Here is a 22,466-nt window from a genome sequence, read left to right as displayed (position 1 = left end):
ATTGGTTTAGGCCCCTAATACATTTCTGATATGTTTGAAGAATATAAACTCAGCAGTGCTCTTAGGTCCATGAACACAGGGCAGCTAATAGAACCCAAAGTCCAAACTAAACATGGTCAAGCTGCGTTTAGCAGTTATGCTGCACACAACTGGACACAACTGCACACAACAGAAGATCTTATATGTGCCTCAAACCTATCAATTTTTAAATCCAGGTTAAAAACACTTTTATTTTCACGCGCCTATGACTTAGCGCTTAAACTTAACCGCACTGTTTAGCCTTACAGCTGTTATAGCTTCTGTTGAGAATTTTACGTGTATCAGAGTTTCTGAAGAAGGACGAGGATCCGGTCCAAATGGAAATTTAGCACAAAGATTTATTAATATGAATTGATAAGTCAAAATACATTAAATACACTGCAGCGGTCAAATATTTGCTCAACCCTCGAGCTTCCACAAAATATTCGCACCGAACAAAGATCGAACATTGGTTTTAATACTCCCGCCACAGGGGCGGTTACTTTTCACTCTCGTGAGTAAAACCCATCCTTATTGGTTCTTTGTTGACATGGTGACATGTTGGACGAATCCAATCCAATGAAGACGGACATGCTCTAACTCTCGGTCATAGATCAACAGGTTCTTTGCATACAGGTGTGAAATCTTAACCAGGTTACAGTAATTTACATTCTATTGTCCTAACCTAGACTATAACATCAGGGGGCTGGAGACAGAAGGTCTCTTTGTGCTGTATAGGGGGCAGTTTCATTTGTATGTTAATTGTGGGGTTTTAATCCTGTCTCTCTATCAGAGCCAGGTGTAAAGTCTGAGTGAGTGTGGTTGAGTGTAATTTAAGGAGTTCTAAACTTTATGGTTATTGTATTCAATCATATTTCCCTAACCTGGCTGCAGCATACAATTTAATAAAACAAAAACATAAGAATACATGGTTATTAAATCAGCATTATTTAAACTACATTTATCTCAACACTTCCTATGTTTTTATCCCATTTTTTATTTTATTATTCTATGTTTTATTATTATGATGTAGTTTTGATGTTTTCATGTCAGTATTTGTTTTTATGCTGTTGTATTTTTCTATTTAAAATGTTTCTTTGTAAAGCGTATTGAATTGCTTCTATGTATGAACTGTGCTATTTGTACTGTATATAAACGTCCTTGCTTGCTTGCTTACTAATCAGGCCAACCACTGTGGTGTTGTCTGCAAACTTGACAATGGTGTTGGAACTGTGTACAGGAACGTAGTTGTGGGTGAAGAGGGAGTACAGGAGTGGGCTCAGCACACAGCCTTGTGGAACACCAGTGTTCCGGATCAGGGTGGAGGAGGTGAAGTTGTCTAACCTGACAGACTGGGCTCTGTTGGTTAGGAACTCCAGTTGCAGAGAGAGGGGCTGATCCCTTGGTCATGGAGTTTGTTGACCAGCCTAGAGGGGATGACAGTGTTGAAAGCTGAGCTGAAGTCTATGAATAACATCCTCACATAGGTGTTGGTTTTGTCCAGGTGGGTCAAGGCAGAGTGTAGGGCCATGGAGATGGTATCCTCTGTAGACATATTTAACTGGTAGGCAAACTGGTAGGGATCCAGTGTTGGGGGGAGGCAGGACTTAAGGTGGGCCAGAACTAGTCTTTTGAAGCTCTTCATGATTGTGGGGGTGGGTGCAACAAGTCAGAAGTCATTCAGGCTAGACGCAGTCGACTGCTTCGGCACCAGCACAATGTCTGTGGTCTTGAAGCACGTTGGGACAACCGCCTGAGCCAGTAACATGTTGAAAATGGCGGGAAAGACCTTGGCCAGCTACTCTGCACACTTTAAGGGTGGTTGCGGTTGGTTGGTGTCCCTTTGGTTGATGCTTGGCAATGCAGGTTGATTGATTTCCTGCCTGTTGGGCCCTGTCAAGGGCCTCCTTCCGGATAGGGCCACAGTGTCACTGGACACCCGTCTCAGCCCCAAGGTTTCAGCCACTGTAAATCCATGTAAATCTAAGGATTGCGCTCTCTAAATGTTCCTTGTCTCCTGCTCCGTCTCTACTATAGGTTAAACCGCTGGCAACAAAAGTGAGTTCAACCCTAAGTGAAAATGCCCAAATTGGGCCCAATTAGCAATTTTCCATCCATGGTGTCATGTGACTCGTTAGTGTTACAAGGTCTCAGGTGTGAATGGGGAGCAGGTCTGTTAAATTTGATGTTATCGCTCTCACACTCCCTCATACTGGTCACTGGAAGTTCAACATGGCACCTCATGGCAAAGAACTCTCTGAAGATCTGAAAAAAATATACTGTTGCTCTACATAAGGACGGCCTAGGATGTAAGACGATTGCCAAGACCCTGAAACTGAGCTGCAGCACGGTGGCCAAGACCATACAGCAGTTTTACAGGACAGGTTCCACTCAGAACAGGCCTTGACCATGGTCGACCAAAGAAGTTGAGTGCACATGCTCAGCGTCATATCCAGAGGTTGTCTTCGGAAATAGACGTATGAGTGCTACCAGCATTGCTGCAGAGGTTGAAGGGGTGGGGTGTCAGCCTGTCAGTGCTCAGACCATATGCCACACACTGCATCTAATTGGTCTGCATGGCTGTCGTCCCAGAAGTAAGCCTCTTCTAAAGATGATGCACAAAAAAGCCCGCAAACAGTTTGCTGAAGACAAGCAGACTAAGGACATGGATTACTGGAACCAAGTCCTGTGGTCTGATGAGACCAAGATAAAACCAAGATATATCTATTTGGTTTAGATGGTGTCAAGCGTCTATGGCGACAACCAAGTGAGGAGTACAAAGACAAGTGTGTCTTGCCTACAGTCAAGCATGGTGGTGGGAGTGTCATGGTCTGGGGCTGCATGAGTGCTGCCGGCACTGGGAAGCTACAGTTCATTGAGGGAACCAAGAATGCCAACATTTACTGTGACATACTGAAGCAGAGCAGTCTTCCTTCGGAGACTGGGCCGCAGGGCAGTATTCTAACATGATAACGACCCCAAACATACCTCCAAGACGACCACTGCCTTGCTAAAGAAGCTAAGGGTAAAGGTGATGGACTGGCCAAGCATGTCTCCAGACCCAAACCCTATTGAGCATCTGTGGGGCATCCTCAAACGGAAGGTGGAGGAGCGCAAGGTCTCTAACATTCACCAGCTCCGTGATGTCGTCATGGAGGAGAGGAAGAGGACTCCAGTGGTAACCTGTGAAGCTCTGGGGAACTCCATGCCCAAGTGCTGGAAAATAATGGTGGCCACACAAAATATTGACACTTTGGGCCCAATTTGGACATTTTCTCTTAAGGTTGTACTCACTTTTGTTGCCAGCGGCTGTGTGTTGTGTTATTTTGAGGGGACAGCAAATTTACACTGTTATACAAGCTGTACACTCACTACTTTACATTGTAGCAAAGTGTCATTTCCTCAGTGTTGTCAAATGAAAAGATATAATAAAAATCACTTTTGTGAGACACTGTATATATTTCTATATGAAAGGTATTGTTTATCAGAGTAGTTGGACTCATACTGATGGAGAAGAGACTTAAAAAGAGGAACAAGAGCAAGACATGCCGAAAGTTGGTTTGTAGCAGTGGTCTTTATCTGAATGTTGTTTGTTTCATAGGCACGTTTGTTATGCATATATTTGTATTTTTTTATTTTTATAAATTTAAAGCAAGTGTTCAACATGAAACATGCTCGCTTTTCTTAAATTCTAAGAGTTGCACCTTGATCATCTCCACTGCAGATTTTGTGATTTGTAGTACAGATTTATTTTGTAATGTGAAATTAAAGTAGTAGTCAATTAATGAGTAATGAAATACAGAAGCGCAACATATGACCTGTTTATTGGTAGTTGCCATATTTTGGTTGTTAATTATTAATTCTCAGTTGTTTTCCTTAAAGTTTCATTTTTATTTGAGCACAAACAAATGATGAATGTGTAATTAGCATGCTCATCCCTAGCTCAAAATAAAATGCCATCTAACTTTCTGCAATGAGAGCTGTGAAGCAGAAAGAGGCAAGGTCTTTCCTGAAGAAAGTAATGGGTTCTTCTAGTGCATCAGGGATCAGCTCAAGGGTCATGAAGAAATACAGCTCTGGAAAAAATTAAGAGACCACTGCACCTTTTTCTTTTTTTTCCAAAAAAGGAAGGTTTTGAGGAACAGAAGCGTTAAATTTGCAGTGGTCTCTTAAATTTAACCCTTCTGTTTCTCACTCAAAACCTTAGTTTTTAAACCTTTTTGGAAAGGAAAAAAAAAGGTGCAGTGATCTCTTCATATTTTCTGGAGCTGTATTTTGTAACACCCCTGGCCGGGATGCTGAATCAGGGGACGGAGTCAGAGGTAGCAAGTACTGGGTAGAGTTCATTAGCCCCAACGTGCCCAGAGTCAAGTCCCCTGTGTTACTGACCTAACACCATCTGCTGCAAATCTTTTGGGACAACTACCTCCCATGTGACCTCTCTTATTGCTGGAGTCTTCCATCCCCTCTGTAGGACCCCCTCTGCCAGCCTCAAAGTGTTAAAACCAGCCCACAGGCTCTTTGTTGATGGTGAGAGAGGTGCCACCTCCTCTCTCAATGGTCATTGGCCCTTGTGGACCCACTGTAGCACTGGTGCCAGCTCCCTGTCCTCCTGTTTCTCCCTCCACACACTGACGTCGACCGGGTGAGTCTCTCTGCACACCGGGGCCCCAGCTGGCTCACCGTAGCCACTGCACCCTCCTCCTCACACAGCTCTCTCTCTCTGGCCACCCTCTTCTCACAGTAGCCGCAGCCTTCTTCTGCACAGGGACGGCGGGACAGTGGGTCTGCGTTGGCATGGTGAGAACTGGACCTGTGCTCCACCCGGAAGCTGAAGGACTGCAACTTCTCCAGTAAGCGTGCTATCTGCCCGTCTGGTTGTTTTAAGGACAGCACCGAGGATGTCACCGGGGACAGAGATGCTGACGTAGCTGACAACATTTCAGTGGTATCCCTAGGTGTGAAATTGGGGGCCACTGGAGACAGCTGATGGCCATATGTGGCAGTGTCCGACTGAGTTCCCACCCCCTTTCCCGAGGATAAAGAACGGCAGTAGGCACTAGTTGTTTTACTGTCCGACCCCCCAACAGTCAGTGACATCATTTTTCCCCCCAACATAGGAGCAATCTCACCTGTAACAGTTCGCAGTTGCACAGCAGTTGGTTCCTATGCCAACCCCTCAGGAACAATGTCCGCTCCACCACAGCACATTTTAGAAATGTTATTTCCTCGCCCTTTTCCTTGAGTGTCCTGTTGATGACTGGTATGTGAGGGGGGGTCTATGGTCTGTACCGCCCCGTCTGTATGCACCCCTTACTGTTTCCCTGAGGGCTTGGCAGCGGATGGGCAGTCTGGGAGTAAGTGACCAGGCTGGACACACCCCCAGCAGGCAAAGGGGCTAGAACGCCGACGGCGGGTCTCACTGGGCTGTTGTGAAGCATGCAAAGAGATGGCACAGATTAGCTTAGTCATTTCGGTCGCCCACATCGGTTTTTCCTCTTTCAACCGCGCATCGTTCTGTAGTTCTCACCACCCGGAATCTCCTACTCCCTTCCCGGTAGCCTCTCCCCAGATGACCTCGTTCCTCCTTGCCACCTCTAAAGCCTCCTGCAGCGAACGTGGTCTTGCCAGCTGGATCACTGCTCACAGTTCCGGAGGAGCCAAAGCAAAGATGAAGCAGTGTTCACACTAGAGTTAGCCACTGGGTACTGTGCAGCACCATCTTTGTTGACATTGACATGGGGCTGCCTCTCCTCAAGCCGTGACGTCAACGTTGGGTCCTTCATGTCCAGAGTGGTGCCCCACAGTGACGTTGGATCCAGCTTGGCGGGTTAACCACGATGTGGCCGATCACCCATGTCAATTCTGACATCTGTCTGTTGCTGCTTTATCTTAGGTCTTGCGCCCAGCATCTTCCCTCAACGTGACTCAGAGTAATGCTAGCCGAGTGGATGACGTCACTAGCCTTCCGACCAAGGCGGCGGTCTGAAAGTGATTCTGACACCAGTGTAAAACCACTGTCCGGGATGCGGAACCAGGGGACGGAGTCGGAGGTAGAGACTACTGGATAGAGTTCATTAACCTAAACACAGACAGTTGTTGGCCACTGTCTAAGCATCAACCCTATCAGCAAACACAACATAAGCAATTAGAACTCTAGCTAGCTCATAGGTATCTCACAGGTATGTGATTCCCTATTAAACACAGCAGTAGAGCCAAAAAGAGGCAGATGCCTACCAAAACCCTGCTTATATAAGCTACGGCCTGGGACCCCTAGACACACCCCTGCTGTCCAACAAGCCCCCCAGAACTGCCACCTCGCCACGGGATGTCCCACCCGTATGAACAGCCCACCTAACTGTAAGACCCCGCCCTCTTAATGAAACCTAAATATACATCTGAGAACAGCACTTTACATAAATACAGGGTCGCCACAATATTTTACATATATAATATTGTAACCAGGATTTTTTGTGGTTTTGGCATAGAAAAGGCTTCTTTCTGGCAACTTAACCATGCAGCTCATTTTTGTTCAAGGATCGTCATATTGTGCTCTTTGAAATCAACCACAGCGTATTTTTCCAGAGCAGAGGTTACCTGTGGGTTTTTCTTTGTATCCCGAACAATTCCTCTGGCAGTTTTGGCTGAATTCTTTCTTGGTCTACCTGACCTTGGCTTGGTATCAAGAGATCCCTGAATTTTTCTTCTTAATAAGTGATTGAATCGTACTGAATGGCATTTGCAAGGATTTGGATATCTTTTCATATCCTTTTCAGCTTTATAAAGTTCCATTCTCTTGTTACGCAGGTCTTTTGATAGTTATTTTCTGCTCCCCATAGCTCAGTATCTAGCCTGCTCAGTGCTTCCACATGAGAGCAAACAAACTCATTGACAATTTATTCACAGACACTAATTGCAATTTAAAAAGCCATTACACTAAGGGGCCTAAAGTGTGCCAAGAAAACATCCCCCACACCATTACACCACCACCACCAGCCTGCACAATGGTAACAAGGCATGATGGATCCATGTTCTCATTTTGTTTACGCCATATTCTGACTCTACCATCTGAATGTCTCAACAGAAATCGAGACTCATCAGACCAGGCAACATTCTTCCAGTCTTCAACTGTCCAATTTTGGTGAGCTTGTGCAAATTGTAGCCTCTTTTTCCTATTTGTAGTGGAGATGAGTGGTACCCGGTGGGGTCTTCTGCTGTTGTAGCCCATCCACCTCAAGGTTGTGCGTGTTGTTGCTTCACAAATGCTGTGCTGCATACCACGGTTGTAATGAGTGGTTATTTCAGTCAAAGTTGCTCTTCTATCAGTTTGAATCAGTCGGCCCATTCTCCTCTGACCTCTAGCATCAACAAGGCATTTTCGCCCACAGGACTGCCGCATATTGGATGTTTTTCCCTTTTCACACCATTCTTTGTAAACCCTAGAAATGATTGTGCGTGAAAACCCAGTAACTGAGCAGATTGTGAAATACTCAGACTGGCCCGTCTGGGACCAACAACCATGCCACGCTCAAAATTGCTTTAATCACCTTTCTTTCCCATTCTGACATTCAGTTTGGAGTTCAGGAGATTGTCTTGACCAGGACCACACCCCTAAATGCATTGAAGCAACTGCCATGTGATTGGTTGATTAGATAATTGCATTAATGAGAAATTGAACAGGTCTTCCTAATAATCCTTTAGGTGAGTATATATATAGAGACCACTGCAGCTTTTTCTTTCCTTTCCAAAAAAGTCAAAAAAATAAGGTTTTGAGTGAGGAACAGAAGGGTTAAAATTGAATGCTTCTGTTTCTCACTCAAAGCTTTCCTTTTCAACTTTTGGAAAGGAAAGAAAAAGGAAAGAAAAAGGTGCAGTGGTCTCTTAATTTTAACTCTTCTGTTGCTCACTCAAAACCTTATTTTTGTGACTTTATTGGTCTTTTACCAGAGACAGAAAGTATTATGAGACCACTGCAAAATTATCAGTTTCTCTGGTTTTACTATTCACTGGTATGTGTTTGAGTAAAGTGAATATTTTTGTTTTATTCTATAAAGTGCTGAAAACATTACTCCAAAATTCCAAATAAAAATATTGTCATTTAGAGTATTTAGAAAATAACAACTGGTCAAAATAACAAAACAAAAATAATTGTTTTCAGACCTCAAATAATGCAACGAAAACTAATTCATATTCATTTTTCAACAACAAAATATGAATGTTTTAACTTAGAGTTTGGTGGAATAACGCTGATCTTTAATTCCAGCTTTCATTTGTCTTGGCATGCTCTCCACCAGTTTGTCACATTGCTGTTGGGTGACTTTATGCCACTCCTGGCACAAAAATTCAAGTAGCTCGGCTTTGTTTGATGGTTTGTGACCATCCATCTTGATCTTGATCAAATTCCGGAGTTTTTCAATGGTGTTCAGGTCTGGAGATTGGGCTGGCCATGACAGGGTCTTGATCTGGTGGTCCTCCATCCACACCTCTCCAAAGTGCCAGACGCCATAGAATGTGAGAATTTGCAGTCAGGTCAAGACCCCGATGAGGTCGATGAGCACGATGAGCTTCCCTGAGATGGTTTCTGGCAGTTTGTGCAGAAATTCTTTGGTTATGCAAACTGATTGTTGCAACAGCTGTCCGGGTGGCTGGTCTCAGACGATCTTGGAGGTGAAGATGCTGGATTTGGAGGTCCTGGGCTGGTGTGGTTAAACGTGGTCTGCGGTTGTGAGGCTGGTTGGATGTACTTCCAAATTCTCAGAAACACCTTTGGAGAGAAATGAAGATTCAATTAATGGGCAACAGCTCTGGTGGACATTCCTGCAGTCAGAATGCCAAGTGCACGCTCTCTTAAAACTTATGACAGCTGTGGCATTGTGCTGTGTGATGGAACTGCACATTTTAGAGTGGCCTTTTATTGTGGCCAGACTAAGGCACACCTGTGCAATAATCAGGCTGTCTAATCAGCATCTTGATATGCAACACCTGTGAGGTGGATGGATTATCTCAGCAAAGGAGAAGTGCTCACTAACACAGATGTGTACAGATTATGAACAATATTTGAGAGAAATAGGCCTTTTGTGTACATAGAGAAAGTCTTAGATCTTTGAGTTCAGCTCATAATAAATGGGGGCAAAAACAAAAGTGTTGCATTTATAATTTTGTTCAGTGTAAATCATGAATACATATACAGTAGTTTATGCTACTGTTCTAAAAAAATCCCAAAATTCCATGACCCGGAAGTATTTATTTTTTACGTTGCATACAACATAAACATTACGCTTATCATTTTAGACAAGTAACGACATGCTGGCAACATTAGAAACTCCCTATCAACAAAAGATTTCCGGCCTTCAAAATAAATGTCAGCGGTAAAACGCGATATTAATAATATTGAATTAATCTATTTTACTGCTTTGCTTGGTGTATTTGTAAAGATATAGATAATAAAAGGAATATCAACATATTAAAAAATATAAACTAAAGAAAAATGCTTTTTAAATAGTACTTCACAAAGGATGAATAATATTCTGAGGTTGAGCAAAATGAGAATTGGAGATGGAGTAAACCATTGTTATAAACATTTCATATTTTAAGAATGAGTAGATGAATCCTTGATGATGTAATTCTCTAATTTGCTGGTGTTCATTAGTTTTGTATGGGCTGTTTTTGCTAAATCCAGCAGCAATATAATTTCCACTTCCTCCCCCATTGCAACACATTATAACATACTGTACACTGGATACATATTTGCATCATAGAGCAAAAACCTTTCTATATGCCGCAGTGAATGTATTGTAGGAAAGTGTCTAATAACCAACCAAAATGAGTTTTGGTTGTCTTATCATGGGGAATGGTGTGTTTAATCTAGCAATACAATATTTCCACACCCTCTTCAGCTCCAAATGCCAGCAACAATTGCAAATACACAGTGCCCCTTGATTTTTTGCATATAATCACTCTATACAGTCTCCTGAACATTTCCTACAATACATTCACTGCGAGGTATAGAAGAGTTATTTTTTTATAGGGCAATATATATTTCATATACAGTCATTTGCACTGTGACCAATGGTATGGGCGGAGTAAAATGCCAGCAACAAAACACAAATACAGAGTGCCCCTTGATTTCTTTGCATATAATCATTCTATAGAGACCGCTGAACATTTCCTACCATAAATTCACTGTGGCATATAGAATCGTTTTTTCTTTATAGTGCAATAAGTATTTCATATCCATGGAGTTACATTGTGGCCAGTGGTATGAGCGCAGTAAAATTCCAGCAACAATTGCAAATACAACAAATGCCCCTTGATTTTTTAAAAATTAAATCACTCTATACAGTCTCCTGAACATTTCCTACATTACATTCACTGCGGTGTATAGAGTAGTTTTTTCTGTATAGGGCAATATGTACAGTCTATTATAGTGTTTTGCATTGGAGGCTAAAGAGGGTGTAGAAAATATTGTGTTGCTAGATGTAGCACACCATTCCCCATGATTAGACAGGTTTGTCTTACTCTACACATTCTCCTGAACATTTCTTCCATTACTTTCTCTGTGGAATATTCAATAGTTTATGAGTTATGAGGCAATATGTATTCAATATTCAGTCATTGGCATTGTCAGAATTTTGCCCATGGAACGTACCCACTTTTCGAAATTACTCTTAAATATGATCATATTTGAATTGTTGTCAATGTTTTGATAGGTACATTTTCTTAAACAATTAATAAACTCAATGTATCTCAGTTTTGAAGTAATACGTTGGTCTAATACGTTGGTTTATTTAGAAAAATTCCAGATTTTTGTTACCCGGAAGTGTTTCTTTAATGTTGCTCACAAGACGCTGATGTGTTTTTGACAGAACGTATGATGTTGTTATTGGTTGTCAGGGTCTACGTATGGTTTAATAGAATAAATCCCTTTATTCGTTTTACCTAGTATCTTTACATTTATATTTGTAGGTAGTCAAGCCGTCGAGAATACGGCTATGGATAATGTTGCTACAGAAAGGAGAGCTGAGGAAAGTCATAGACAAGACAGCGCAGATCTTCTTATTTTCATAATGCTCTTAACGCTCACTATTCTAACTATTTGGCTGTTTAAACACCGTCGTTTTCGATTTTTACACGAAACAGGATTGGCTATGATTTATGGTAAGTACTGTTGTAAAGCCTAGAGTGTGGCTAGTTACTGTATATACGTAGTTGACGTGAACTAGCTTAGTTGTAATAGTAATTAAAATGACAACACTAGTAGAACTAGCTAGCTAAGTTACTGTAGGTCTTCCAGGCTTCCGTTCATTCTACGGTCTTGCAAGATTACAATGCAATCGCATTGTTTACTTTCGTGCCTGATGACCCTCTGAAAGGTGTACCTGTTCATTCTTGACTGATCATTTCACCATCTTCCTGTCTGTCTGACTGGGCTGTCTCTCTAACCACTTCATAGGTCTGTTGGTGGGGGTGATACTTCGCTTTGGGGTTCATGTGCCACGAAATACGAACAATGTGACTATGAGTTGCAGTGTGAATGCCAGCCCTGCAACTCTTCTGGTGAACGTCAGTGGGCGCTTCTATGAGTACACTCTGAAGGGTGAAGTCAGCACGGTCAAGGGGCCCGAAGTGCAGGATGATGAGATGCTTAGGAAGGTATGAGTATTGGTTCACTGACAACGTAAACATGTATTTCAAGGAGACAACTGGTTGCTGCTCAGCCTGTGGACAGGCTGAATACATAATATTAGCCCAGGGCTGGCCCAAACTACATCCAGATGCTGAGCTTTAAATGTTAAAATTTCAGGGTCAAAATATTTTTTCATATATAGACTTACTGTAGCAAATGTGTTCCTACAGACAAATAATTTCTCACAATTTAGCTTACAGTTGAGTGATATAAATTATAATCTTATCCATGCCAAGTAACATGTTATTGATTGCATGGATTTAGTGCTTAACTATTGATGGAGATAGGATAAGACAATAAGAAGCTGGTCATAACCGGCGTGTGAGAACACTAACCTTTTAATCTAAGAATGGGCTGGATGCGTCTGGGATGGTATTCAACTTTGAAATGGTCTTCTTTCACTCTCTCCCATCATTATATTACTTTCACTCATCAACTCTTCCCAAATGAGTGGTATAATACATGAAAAGGAGGAAAATTACCTACACTTTTTTTGGATAGCGCTTACAACCATAAACAAGTCGAATGTTATCTGATATACAGCATCTCACATTTTTGAGTATATCTTTTCATGTGACAACACTGAAGAAATGACACTTTGCTACAATGTAAAGTAGTGAGTGTACACCTTGTATAACAGTGTAGATTTGCTGTCCCCTCAAAATAACTTAACACACAGCCATTCATGTCTAAACCGCTGGCAACAAAAGTGAGTACACCCCTAAGTGAAAATGTCCAAATTGGGCCCAATTAGCAATTTTCCCTCCCCGGTTTCATGTGACTCGTTAGTGTTACAAGGTCTCAGGTGTGAATGGGGATCAGGTGTGTTAAATTTGATGTTATCGCTCTCACACGCCCTCATACTTGTCACTGGAAATTCAACATGGCAAAGAGGATTACCAAGACCCTGAAACTAAGCTGCAGCACAGTGGCCAAGACCATACAGCAGTTTAACAGGACAGGTTTCACTCAGAACAGGCCTCGCCATGGTCGACCAAAAAAGTTGAGTGCATGTGCTAAGCTGTCTGCAGAGGACTGATATGGTAAAAAAAGTGATCAGATGATAGCGCAAACAATAGCGCCACAGTATGGTTAACCTTTCTTTATTTTCTACAAGGTGACCTTTGACCCTGAAGTATTTTTCAACATATTGCTTCCTCCAATCATCTTCTATGCTGGCTACAGCTTGAAACGGGTAAGACACTTCCCTGCAAGAAGACTGCGTGTGTACTGCATTAAGTCTTCTGTACTAATTCTGGTATCCTGACCTAGAAATACTGATCTGTTGTCTCATTTATGCCTCCAATGTATTTCAGCGACACTTCTTCAGAAACCTGGGGTCCATCCTTGCGTACGCTTTTATGGGGACAGTCATATCGTGCTTTGTCATTGGGTGAGCCTGTTTCTATAAAATAGTCCCAAGTGTGGTTGTAGTGAGTTGCTTTAGTTTTGTGTTGAGGAAAACAGAAGTGGAGGCGTCTGTCATGGGCTATTGCCTTTCCACCGTTTAAACCTGTGTGGAAGTTAACCCTGTCTGCAGGCACAGCCTTGTATAGAGCCTGGGAAATCCGCTTCAGAGTGAAAACTAAAATGTCTACTGACCAAAGCCACGTCCTTGTTCAAATTGCAGGCGCTGTAGCTCATCATCCACAGTGTTTGTAGTGTTATGTTAGATTTCTATGGACTGAAAGGTCTGCCTATTCAACCCAGCAGCTGTTTTTGTCCACTCCTGCCATAGACTTTCATTCAAGTTCCATTGGGAAGCAGTATAAAGCCAGGCGGTTTGACAGAGTTGGCTGGGGGATGAGAATGAGTATGCGCTAATAAGTGTTTTCTTCTACAGGCTGGTTATGTACGGCTGTGTTTCTTTAATGAAGACAGTTGGGCAGTTGGGAGGGGACTTCTTCTTTACCGACTGCCTCCTTTTTGGTGCCATTGTTTCAGCCACAGACCCAAGTAAATATACCCAAAATTAGGCTTTAGCAGTCAATGGACCGTTTTACTTGCTACTTTGACTACAATATTTTTGTTTGATATTGAGTATGTTTTAGGATGTACATTTTAGGATCCCCTGGCTGCCAAAGTCACACTTCCTGGCATCCGCATTTGAGTTCTGCTCACAGGTGGCTTGGCTGGCTAAGGTGGTCTTTCCTGGCACTGAGCATACCACCAATGTCTTGGTTTGAGTCACTAGCTGCCTGGGCACATGCCCTGTTCCTCCCCCACAGTCACAGTGCTTGCCATATTCAACGAGCTCAAGGTGGATGTGGACCTCTATGCCCTGATGTTTGGAGAGAGCGTCCTCAATGACGCCGTGGCCATCGTCCTGTCTTCGTAAGTCTCCCTCCTTACATCCTTATTCAACCCGCCTTCTCGTCGTCTGTCGTTCTGTCCTCCTCATTGGTGTTCAGAGATGTGTGCGTGAAGAAACTAGCCCCGTCCCATTTTCCTGGGATATATATATATACACACACACACACACACACACACACAGTTCTGCTGCCTTATTAGAAGGTGAGCAGGCAACATTGGTAATGGACCAGGAGGGCTCCTGAAGTGGGTCCAGTCTGATCCCATGCAGCTTGATTAGACCCTGTTCCTCCAGCCACTTTAGAGTGGATCATCAAATTACCAGCCATTGAAAAAATGTCATACCCTTTCATACAGCATGCAGTCTTTTGTAATGGTTATCTATGAGGTCCAGGTCTTGCATGAAATGCATGTTTGAGATCCCCAGAGTGGCTTGATGATATTAAGGTCAGGAGACTGTTGGCCACTCCAGAACCTTCACTCTTTCTGCTGTAACCACTAGAGGGTCAACTTGGCCTTGTGCTTAGGGTCATTGTCATGCTGGCAAAAGTTTGGCTAAATTCTTTCTTGGTCTACCGGACCTTGGCTTGGTATCATGAGATCCCCACATTTTCCACTTCTTAAGTGATAGAACAGTACTGACTGGCATTTAAAAGGCTTTAGATATCTTTTTATATCCTTTTCCATCTTTATAAAGTTCCATTACCTTGTTATGCAGGTGTTTTGACAGTTTGCTGCTCCCCATGGCTCAGTATCTAGCCTGCTCAGTGCATCCACGTGAGTGCTAGCATACTCATTGTAAATTTAACAAGACCCATTAGGTTACAGACTTCCCTGAATGGGAGAGTTGAATGGAAACTAATGCGTGGCAGGTGGAATGAAATGGAAGCTAAAGCTGTTAGGAATAGGAATACGTTTCCAACGTTTGCTAGAAACTTTCGGTGTGACAGGGCAGAAAAATCAGGGTACATTGGCTGAACCTTCATTATATCACCTGGAAGTTGAAGCTTACAATGGGCCCAAGCCCTCATTGGCCTCAAAAGGCAAGACTGTGTTCAGGTGCAATAAGACCACTTCACCCATGACTGTGTTCAGGTGCAATAAGACCACGTAACCCATGGCATTTCACCAAAGGAGCGACTGGTAGGAGACATGTCCTTGAGTTGTGCCGGAGTATACAAAAAGAGGCCACTCTTATGTTGTGGCCCCTATTGAAGTCCCGCTCAGCACGGCACAATGGCACTGTTTTGACAGCTGAATCTGTAATACCCGGGTTGAAAGTTGACCTTTTGGAAAAATACTTTTAAGGGTGTGTGTGTGTGTGTGCATCTGTTCAGTTTTTCACAATTTCTCAGTTGCTTTGCAGGCTATTCGGTGTCCTGATCGTTTTAGTGTGGAAACCAACTCGAGTTCTTGTGGGCTTAACTGCCTGATTAATGAAAACATTCCAGTCAGACCTTTTAATCCAGATGGTGTTTCTCTATTTGATGCTGCAAAAAAGACCATACAGAGTGTTGTTGGGTTTGCTAGAGGTTGGGATTTGTTTTTGACAAGTGACATTTCCCAATTAGTTGTTGAAAGAGAGGCTCTTTTGACTGCTAGCTATGTAGGCATTGTAAACAGCACCTCGTGTGATTTGTTTTATAGAAAGGAAGTGGTTTGTTTTACAAGATATACAGTAGATATCTTTTTGATCATAAATGCAAATGACTTAATAACATTGTAACTTAACATTAAGATTAGGCCTTTAAGTTACAATGTTACGTATTCTAATAGGGTTGATTTGCTGCAGCATGGAAGCAACAGTTAACATGTTGTCTTCACATTTCTGTTCATTGTTTATAAAGATGGGACTGATTTAAATTTTCTCTTTACTTTTGCGTAAAACCATGTGAGTTGGTATCCGAGCCTCTACATATGTATTCTATCTTTTTATTTTTTATTATTTTTGTACTAACTGGTATTTTGACCAATTGGATCAGCTAGGCAAAATATCCAATGTGTCAATATGATGTGATTCATCAAAACACCAACTAGCAGCCAAAAGATTTGAACTAGTTTGTGTAAACGCAGCCTACTCCTCCATAATAGTTTGTCTTTGTTCGGCTGAACACAGGTCCATAGGTGCCTACCAGCCAGCTGGGGACAACAGTCACACGTTCGACGCCACAGCATTGATCAAGTCCTTCGGCGTCTTCCTTGGAGTCTTCAGTGGTTCTTTCGCCCTCGGAGTGGCTACGGGCGTCATGACTGCACTGATATCCTTTTGTGGCCAACAACTGTTGGCCTGCCGTGTCACCAGACAATCCAATTTTCCCCCCCCTGTGTGCTCCTTGACCTCTGACCTCACGTCACCAAGTTCACCAAGCTGCGCGACTTCCCCTTGCTGGAGACGGCCCTCTTCTTCCTGATGTCGTGGAGCACCTTCCTGCTGGCCGAGGCCTGTGAAATGACCGGTAACACGTTAACACGCACTCACGCGATTCTCTTCGTATGCAGGCGTCTTCAACGCACGCTGATCATTTGGGTGCTTTTTCCCGCAGGTGTGGTGGCGGTGTTGTTCTGTGGCATGACCCAGGCTCACTACACTTACAACAACCTCTCTCCTGACTCCCAGAACAGGACCAAACAGGTATCAGAACATGCATCAGTCTTTTTCATATGGAAATGTCTGACCTGACACTTGTATGTACATTTATGAATTCAAATAGTTTCCCCCCGCCCCCCTATGTGTAGTGTAGGTGAAATCTGGTTTTTCTTCCCAAAGCTGTTTGAGCTCCTGAATTTCCTGGCTGAGAACTTCATCTTTTCCTACATGGGCCTGACACTGTTCACCTTCCAGTCCCATGTGTTCAACCCCATGTTCATCATCGGATCATTTGTATCCTTACAGAAAGTCTAATACCTGTGTTTTCTTTTTATACACCAGGCGTCATGCCTTTAATATTAGAACCGCCAGGCCTTTCAGACCCCCAGTATCAGCCAGAGCCGATAGTCGTTTGGCGTCATTAGCGTACGAATCGTCCCTATTAGCTTGGACATTCTCCTCTGCAGCATCACCATCTAGCCAGAGCATCAGTTCATCTACTGGGTTGACATCAAACTATATAGAAATATAAAAAATGCATTTCAGAGTTTGTTTTAAATGGTTAATGTATTTAAAGAATACAAGAATGTGTTTGAATTGAAGGTATTATCATACAAAAAAAATGACAAGAATACATAGAACGGTTATTTCTAAGAACACAGGCTATAGGATTTTCATTCATTTTTTAGGCCCTACAAATGTACAAAATTAAAATTACACAGCCAATCTATAGGTGACATGCCTAAGCTATCGAAAAACCGATAGGAGGAGTTAGAAAAAGACACGGCCAATTTCTCCAAATGAATAGGCTACAAAACCAGGGCTATCAATGTAGAATTGTCAAGTAGTCTATATCGTTTGTATTATGTTTCAATAATAGCCTAATTGATTTGTTGAATGGTCATGGAAATCTTGTAAGTTATTTCAAATTCAACCAAGACTCTGATCATTCATCAGGGAGTATCGCACATTCATACATTGATGTCATGCATTCAGTGAGGGGTGATTAGTGCCTGGGTACCATTAGCAGCTGCCTGGGTACCAAGGTTAAGTGGCTTGTGCTTTTGGGGTATTAAGTCGGAAAACGGGCTAAAAAAGCAAAACAGGTAAATAGTCTCAATCCTTTTCGGGTTTTTGAGTTTAGAATTCCAACAACGGAAAAATGTAATATACGCCTATTTAGAAGTCATGGAAGGAGGAGGGTGTAGCTTTCAAAATGGCAATTTTATTTATTTTTATTACAAACTCAAACACCAATTGGCATGGACATTTGGCGGTTCTAGTGTTTACCGCACAGTTTTCACGTCCAGAACCCACTTTCCTTTACGTCTGTGTCTGACCAGATTTCAATATTTCTTGGCAGGGCGGCCAACATCTACCCCCTCTCGTTTCTGCTCAATTTGGGCCGTAAGAACAAAATTGGGTCTAACTTCCAGCATGTCATGATGTTTGCCGGTAAGAGGTTATCTGTATTACGTCCTGTACTAGAAGTGAGTCGAGGATTTACAACCGGGGTAGGTAGAAGACTAAATTCAGTGCAGGCCGATATTTGTCAGAGCAGATGGTTGTGGAGATAATTATTGAAAGATAATTATAATAATTGGAACAGTACAAATGAACTGAGCCATGAAAAAGATTGCACGGAAACAACAACTGTAAACCTTTACGAGGATCACATCTTTCTGTATTCATGGGAACACTTTGGAACAGATAACCCTAACCCTAACCCTAATGCTACTAGATTTATCCAGACAGACTTGGAAAGTATTCAGACCCATTCACTTTCACGTTTTACACAATTTATTTTTAGCCTCCTCAATCTAAACAGAATACTAAAAACTGAAAAAGCAAAAATAGGAATGTTTGCAAATAAGAAACATTTACATAGATATTCAGACCCTGCTTCTACCACTTGATTGGAATTCACCTGTGGTAAATTCAATTGATTGGACGTGATTTGTAAATGTACAAGTGTGTATATATACAATGTGCCACAAAACGAAGCCATGAGGTTGAAGGAATTGTCTATAGCTCCTAGACAGGATTATCCAGCACAGATCTGGGGAAGGGTACCAAAAATGTCTGCTGCATTGAAGGATCAATCATCATTCTTAAATGGAATAAGGTCAGACGTTTCTTGTAGTTGGCCACCAGGTTTCTCAGGAGGGATTTTGTTCCACTCTTTGCAGATCTTCTCCAAGTCATTAAGGTTTCTAGGTAGACATTCGGCAACTCGAAGCTTCAACTCCACAGATTTTCTATGCGATTAAGGTCTGGAGACTGGCTAGGCCACAATGTGCTTCTTCTTGAGCCATTCCTTTGAGCCACTCCTTTGTTTGGCCGTGTGTTTTGGGTCATTGTCATTCTGGAATACCCGTCCACAACCATTTTCAATGCCCTGGCCGAGGGAAGGAGGTTCTCACTCAAGATGCTCTGTCCATCCTCCCTTTGATGCAGTGAAGTTGTCCTGTCCCCTTAGCAGAAAAACACCCCCAAAGCATAATGTTTCCACCTCCATGTTTGATGGTGGGGATGGTGTTCTTGGGGTCATAGGCAGCCTTCCTCCTCCTATAAACACGGCGAGTTGAGTTGATATCCAAAAAGTACTTTGCCACCAAGTACTAAGTCATGTTTTGCAGAGAGGTCGAGTACTTATTTCACTCTTTAAAATGCAAATCAATTAATACAAATGTTTATATGAGTTTTTCTGGATTTTTTACCATTACAATTATAGACCCATCATTTCTTTGTCAGTTGGCAAACGTACAAAATCAGCAGAGGATCAAATAAATGTTTCCCCTCACTGTACATGCATATACTTCAATGTCCCAGAAATCTCACTGTCCCCTGTGCTGTGCATTGAACAGGCCTGCGGGGAGCCATGACCTTTGCCCTCTCTATCCGGGACACGGCGACATATGCCCGGCGGATGATGTTTTCCACCACTCTGCTTATCGTATTCCTGACTGTGTGGGTGTGTGGGGGCGGGACCACCCCAGTGCTGTCCTTCATGAGCATACGGTGAGTCTCACCAGATAACCGAAGCCTCACCTCTACAGCAGGACGGTCCACGGCCCCACTTCGCTCTGTATTCTGACTTTGCTTGTCCATGTTTTTTTTTTTGTCATTGTCTTTGCTAGTGTGGGAGTGGACTCAGACCAAGATAATTCTGTAAGTAACCGAACATCTCATTGTGAGATCTGCTTCTACAGTACAGCGATAGAACGGGAGCAGGGTAGTGAACAGTCATAGTTGATCACAGATTAGTTGTTGTGATCCACTGGTAATCCTCCCTATTGTTCGAAAACATAGACAACTCTTTGCCGGAGTCCATGGTTCAATAGCCATAATTACCTTTCATAAAAACATAATGCCCCACAACAACATATAATAAATAAATCATATTACAGATTTGGAGCAGTTTTTTGGTGCGGTTGTCTCACGTCTTTTGTCTTTGAACAGGTGAATGCATTAGACGGTATCCAACGTAGGGACACCGAACACGAGAGGGCCTGGCCTTTCAGGATGTGGTACAACTTCGACCATACGTATCCTCTACCTGCACCACGCGGGCTGACTCTCCCCAGTCAGATCAGTGTGAGAGGTTCTGAAGTAATTGGGCAATAGAATTAGTGGAAACGGATATTAGAATCGGTCTGCCGGTGTAATCGCAGGCATTGAGCGGCCCTAGATGTGGTTTAACAAGTTTGTCTTTTAGCTTAGGAAATTCCGATGTGAATCATTAGATAAAAACATTAATAGATACATCAACCCACTTTTCAGTGGAAAAATTGGTGCAGTTTAGTATAAGTGCAATGTTAAACATCACACACTAGAGGGCACTCTGTAACTTTCTTTTGCTATGTAATGGAATGTAAAATCATGCACACTGAATGAAAATCAAAGCACTAAACCATTGTCATGGTTCTGGATATGTGCTAAGATCACTTTCACACTGAGTCTCCATGAGGACTGCATCCTTGACTGTGGGCTCCAGCTACCTGAAACCCCTATTAACCCACAGTGGCCCTCCCCTCACCGCCACCCTGCCTGCCTGCTGTGGCCACTTGGCACACTGTCTAACCAGCCCTCAGGCATATGAGGTGAGTGTCCAGGAGCAAACCCACATTCGAGCACTTCAGAGTATCTATTTAAGTAACCCTATAGAATTGCTTCAAACATTGCAAAGTTCTTTGGACATCAAGACGCTTTAAGGTAGAAAAAGGAGCTTCTGTTAATGCTGAAACAGAGCGGTACCTAGCCTGTTGCCTTGCTCTGCTGTAATACTGGCCTGCAATGTAGAGGCCACATACAGTTAGCACAATGAAAAATATGAACTCAATACTGTATTAGCGGGAAGATACGCATATAAATGAAAGTAAGAATTTAAATGTGTCGCTCGCCAGAACGAAGGGCGTCTGCACAACGATGACTCCGACGACCTGGTCCTGAATGACGGCAATGCCACCATGTATGAGGATGTGACTGTGAGCACCGACGCCTTGGGAACCCGTACCGCCAACCCCAAACACTCCCGCATGCCAGCGTTTGGAGAACATGAACTGGTAGTCAGGGGAACATGTCTGGTCATGCAACTGGATGACCCCACTATGAGCACGCCACCTCCTGCCACCTCCCCCCCACCATTCTCCGACCCCTTTGTAGACCCCTTCTCTGAACCCAGACGCAACAGACTTTGAAAAGTGCCAAAAGTGTGTGTGTGTACGATTTATTTATTTGTCCTTATTTTGTTGCGATGCCATTTGGTGTGATACTCAATGTTGCTATTACCCCACATGAATATTCTCGGGTTTCAAGAGCCATGTCTACCTATTTTTCCCGTCCAGAGACGTATATTTATATTGTATGGGTGTTTTGTACTTCATGGGCTGGGAGTAGCTTCGGATGCACTGTAGTTGATGTTAGGAGTTCTGAAAAATGTGCTGCTCTCTTTTCTTTACCTGACCACTACTGCCTGATGTTAGGGGAATTGTCATTTACAGCTGAGATGTTTGTGTTGGGGCTATAGGTGGCTGAACTGTTTTGAAGTGCCTAATGATAAAATGTCTATCTAGATGTGTACATATAGATAATAATATGCATTGTTATAACTTGGAACCCAGCTCAATGTATTAACAAGACCCTGCAAGATCTAATGTGTATTATGAATACTATTCAGAAGTGGTCATATTTGCAATAGTTTGTAGGATTACATCTTCAAAATGTGTGGATGGGCTCCAACATTGCTAGTTGGAACTGTTATTCTGATCACCTGCCTGCTATGCAGGATTTGTTTTATTTTATTTCTTTAAAGATATACACCTGCCTAACCCTTTCCTTTTTAGACAGGTAGGCAGCTTCCAATATTCAGATTTTGACATTTGTTTATGTTTTAAATGTTTTTTTTTTATTGTAATCCTTATGTAATATTAACCACTTAAGCTTACTAATGTGGTGATAGACCTGACAAGATGGTACATAGTGTACAATAAATCTAATATGTAATCAAAGTTGTAGTTCAGCTCAGATATTCATAAAAATTCAGTTCAGTTGTAAAAGTAGGAAGTCCCCCTGAAAGGTGTGTTTGGGTGTATGATATATAGTCCTACAGTTTTTGTCTTGACATGTGAATTTATATAAGATGCTTGTGGGAAAAACAACATATTAAAGTTATTAATTTGTAGTTAACAGAATTAAACTGTGACAATGTACAGTACATTCTTAAGTGAATCTAATGGTGAATTTAAAAAAATATATCCCGTAAAATGTTTTTCTTAAAACATTTCTTACTGTTTGCTTGGACAAGTGATAGCGTGTTGTGTATATTACACACTTAAACTCAAACTGTGAACCAACAATTCGGAT

General features: G+C 42.4%; 1 protein-coding gene across 1 annotated transcript; it reads left to right on the top strand.

Moving 5' to 3' along the window:
- The first annotated feature begins 10,863 nt into the window (after positions 1-10,863).
- On the top strand, positions 10,864-22,111 carry slc9a6b (solute carrier family 9 member 6b). The gene is made up of 16 exons (XM_010903003.3): positions 10,864-11,175; positions 11,471-11,670; positions 12,822-12,899; positions 13,021-13,097; positions 13,548-13,660; positions 13,933-14,038; positions 16,131-16,272; positions 16,365-16,470; positions 16,558-16,646; positions 16,782-16,895; positions 17,945-18,056; positions 19,469-19,622; positions 19,742-19,772; positions 20,064-20,149; positions 20,599-20,704; positions 21,008-22,111. Exons 1-16 carry the CDS (start codon positions 11,010-11,012, stop codon positions 21,299-21,301), a joined length of 1,974 nt encoding a protein of 657 aa, XP_010901305.2. The 5' UTR covers positions 10,864-11,009; the 3' UTR covers positions 21,302-22,111.
- Positions 22,112-22,466: the final 355 nt, after the last annotated feature.

This window comes from Esox lucius, chromosome 7 (genome assembly GCF_011004845.1).
Source record: "Esox lucius isolate fEsoLuc1 chromosome 7, fEsoLuc1.pri, whole genome shotgun sequence".
Lineage (NCBI taxonomy): Eukaryota > Metazoa > Chordata > Actinopteri > Esociformes > Esocidae > Esox > Esox lucius.
This window is presented reverse-complemented; position numbering and strand designations above follow the sequence as displayed.

Excerpts from the sequence above, each read along its gene's own strand:
- slc9a6b (XM_010903003.3), top strand. The coding sequence starts at position 11,010 with ATGGATAATGTTGCTACAGAAAGGAGAGCTGAGGAAAGTCATAGACAA. Across the intron at positions 13,098-13,547 it reads ATATCGTGCTTTGTCATTGG|GCTGGTTATGTACGGCTGTG; the intron begins GTGAGCCTGTTT and ends TTTCTTCTACAG. Across the intron at positions 19,773-20,063 it reads ACTCAGACCAAGATAATTCT|GTGAATGCATTAGACGGTAT; the intron begins GTAAGTAACCGA and ends GTCTTTGAACAG.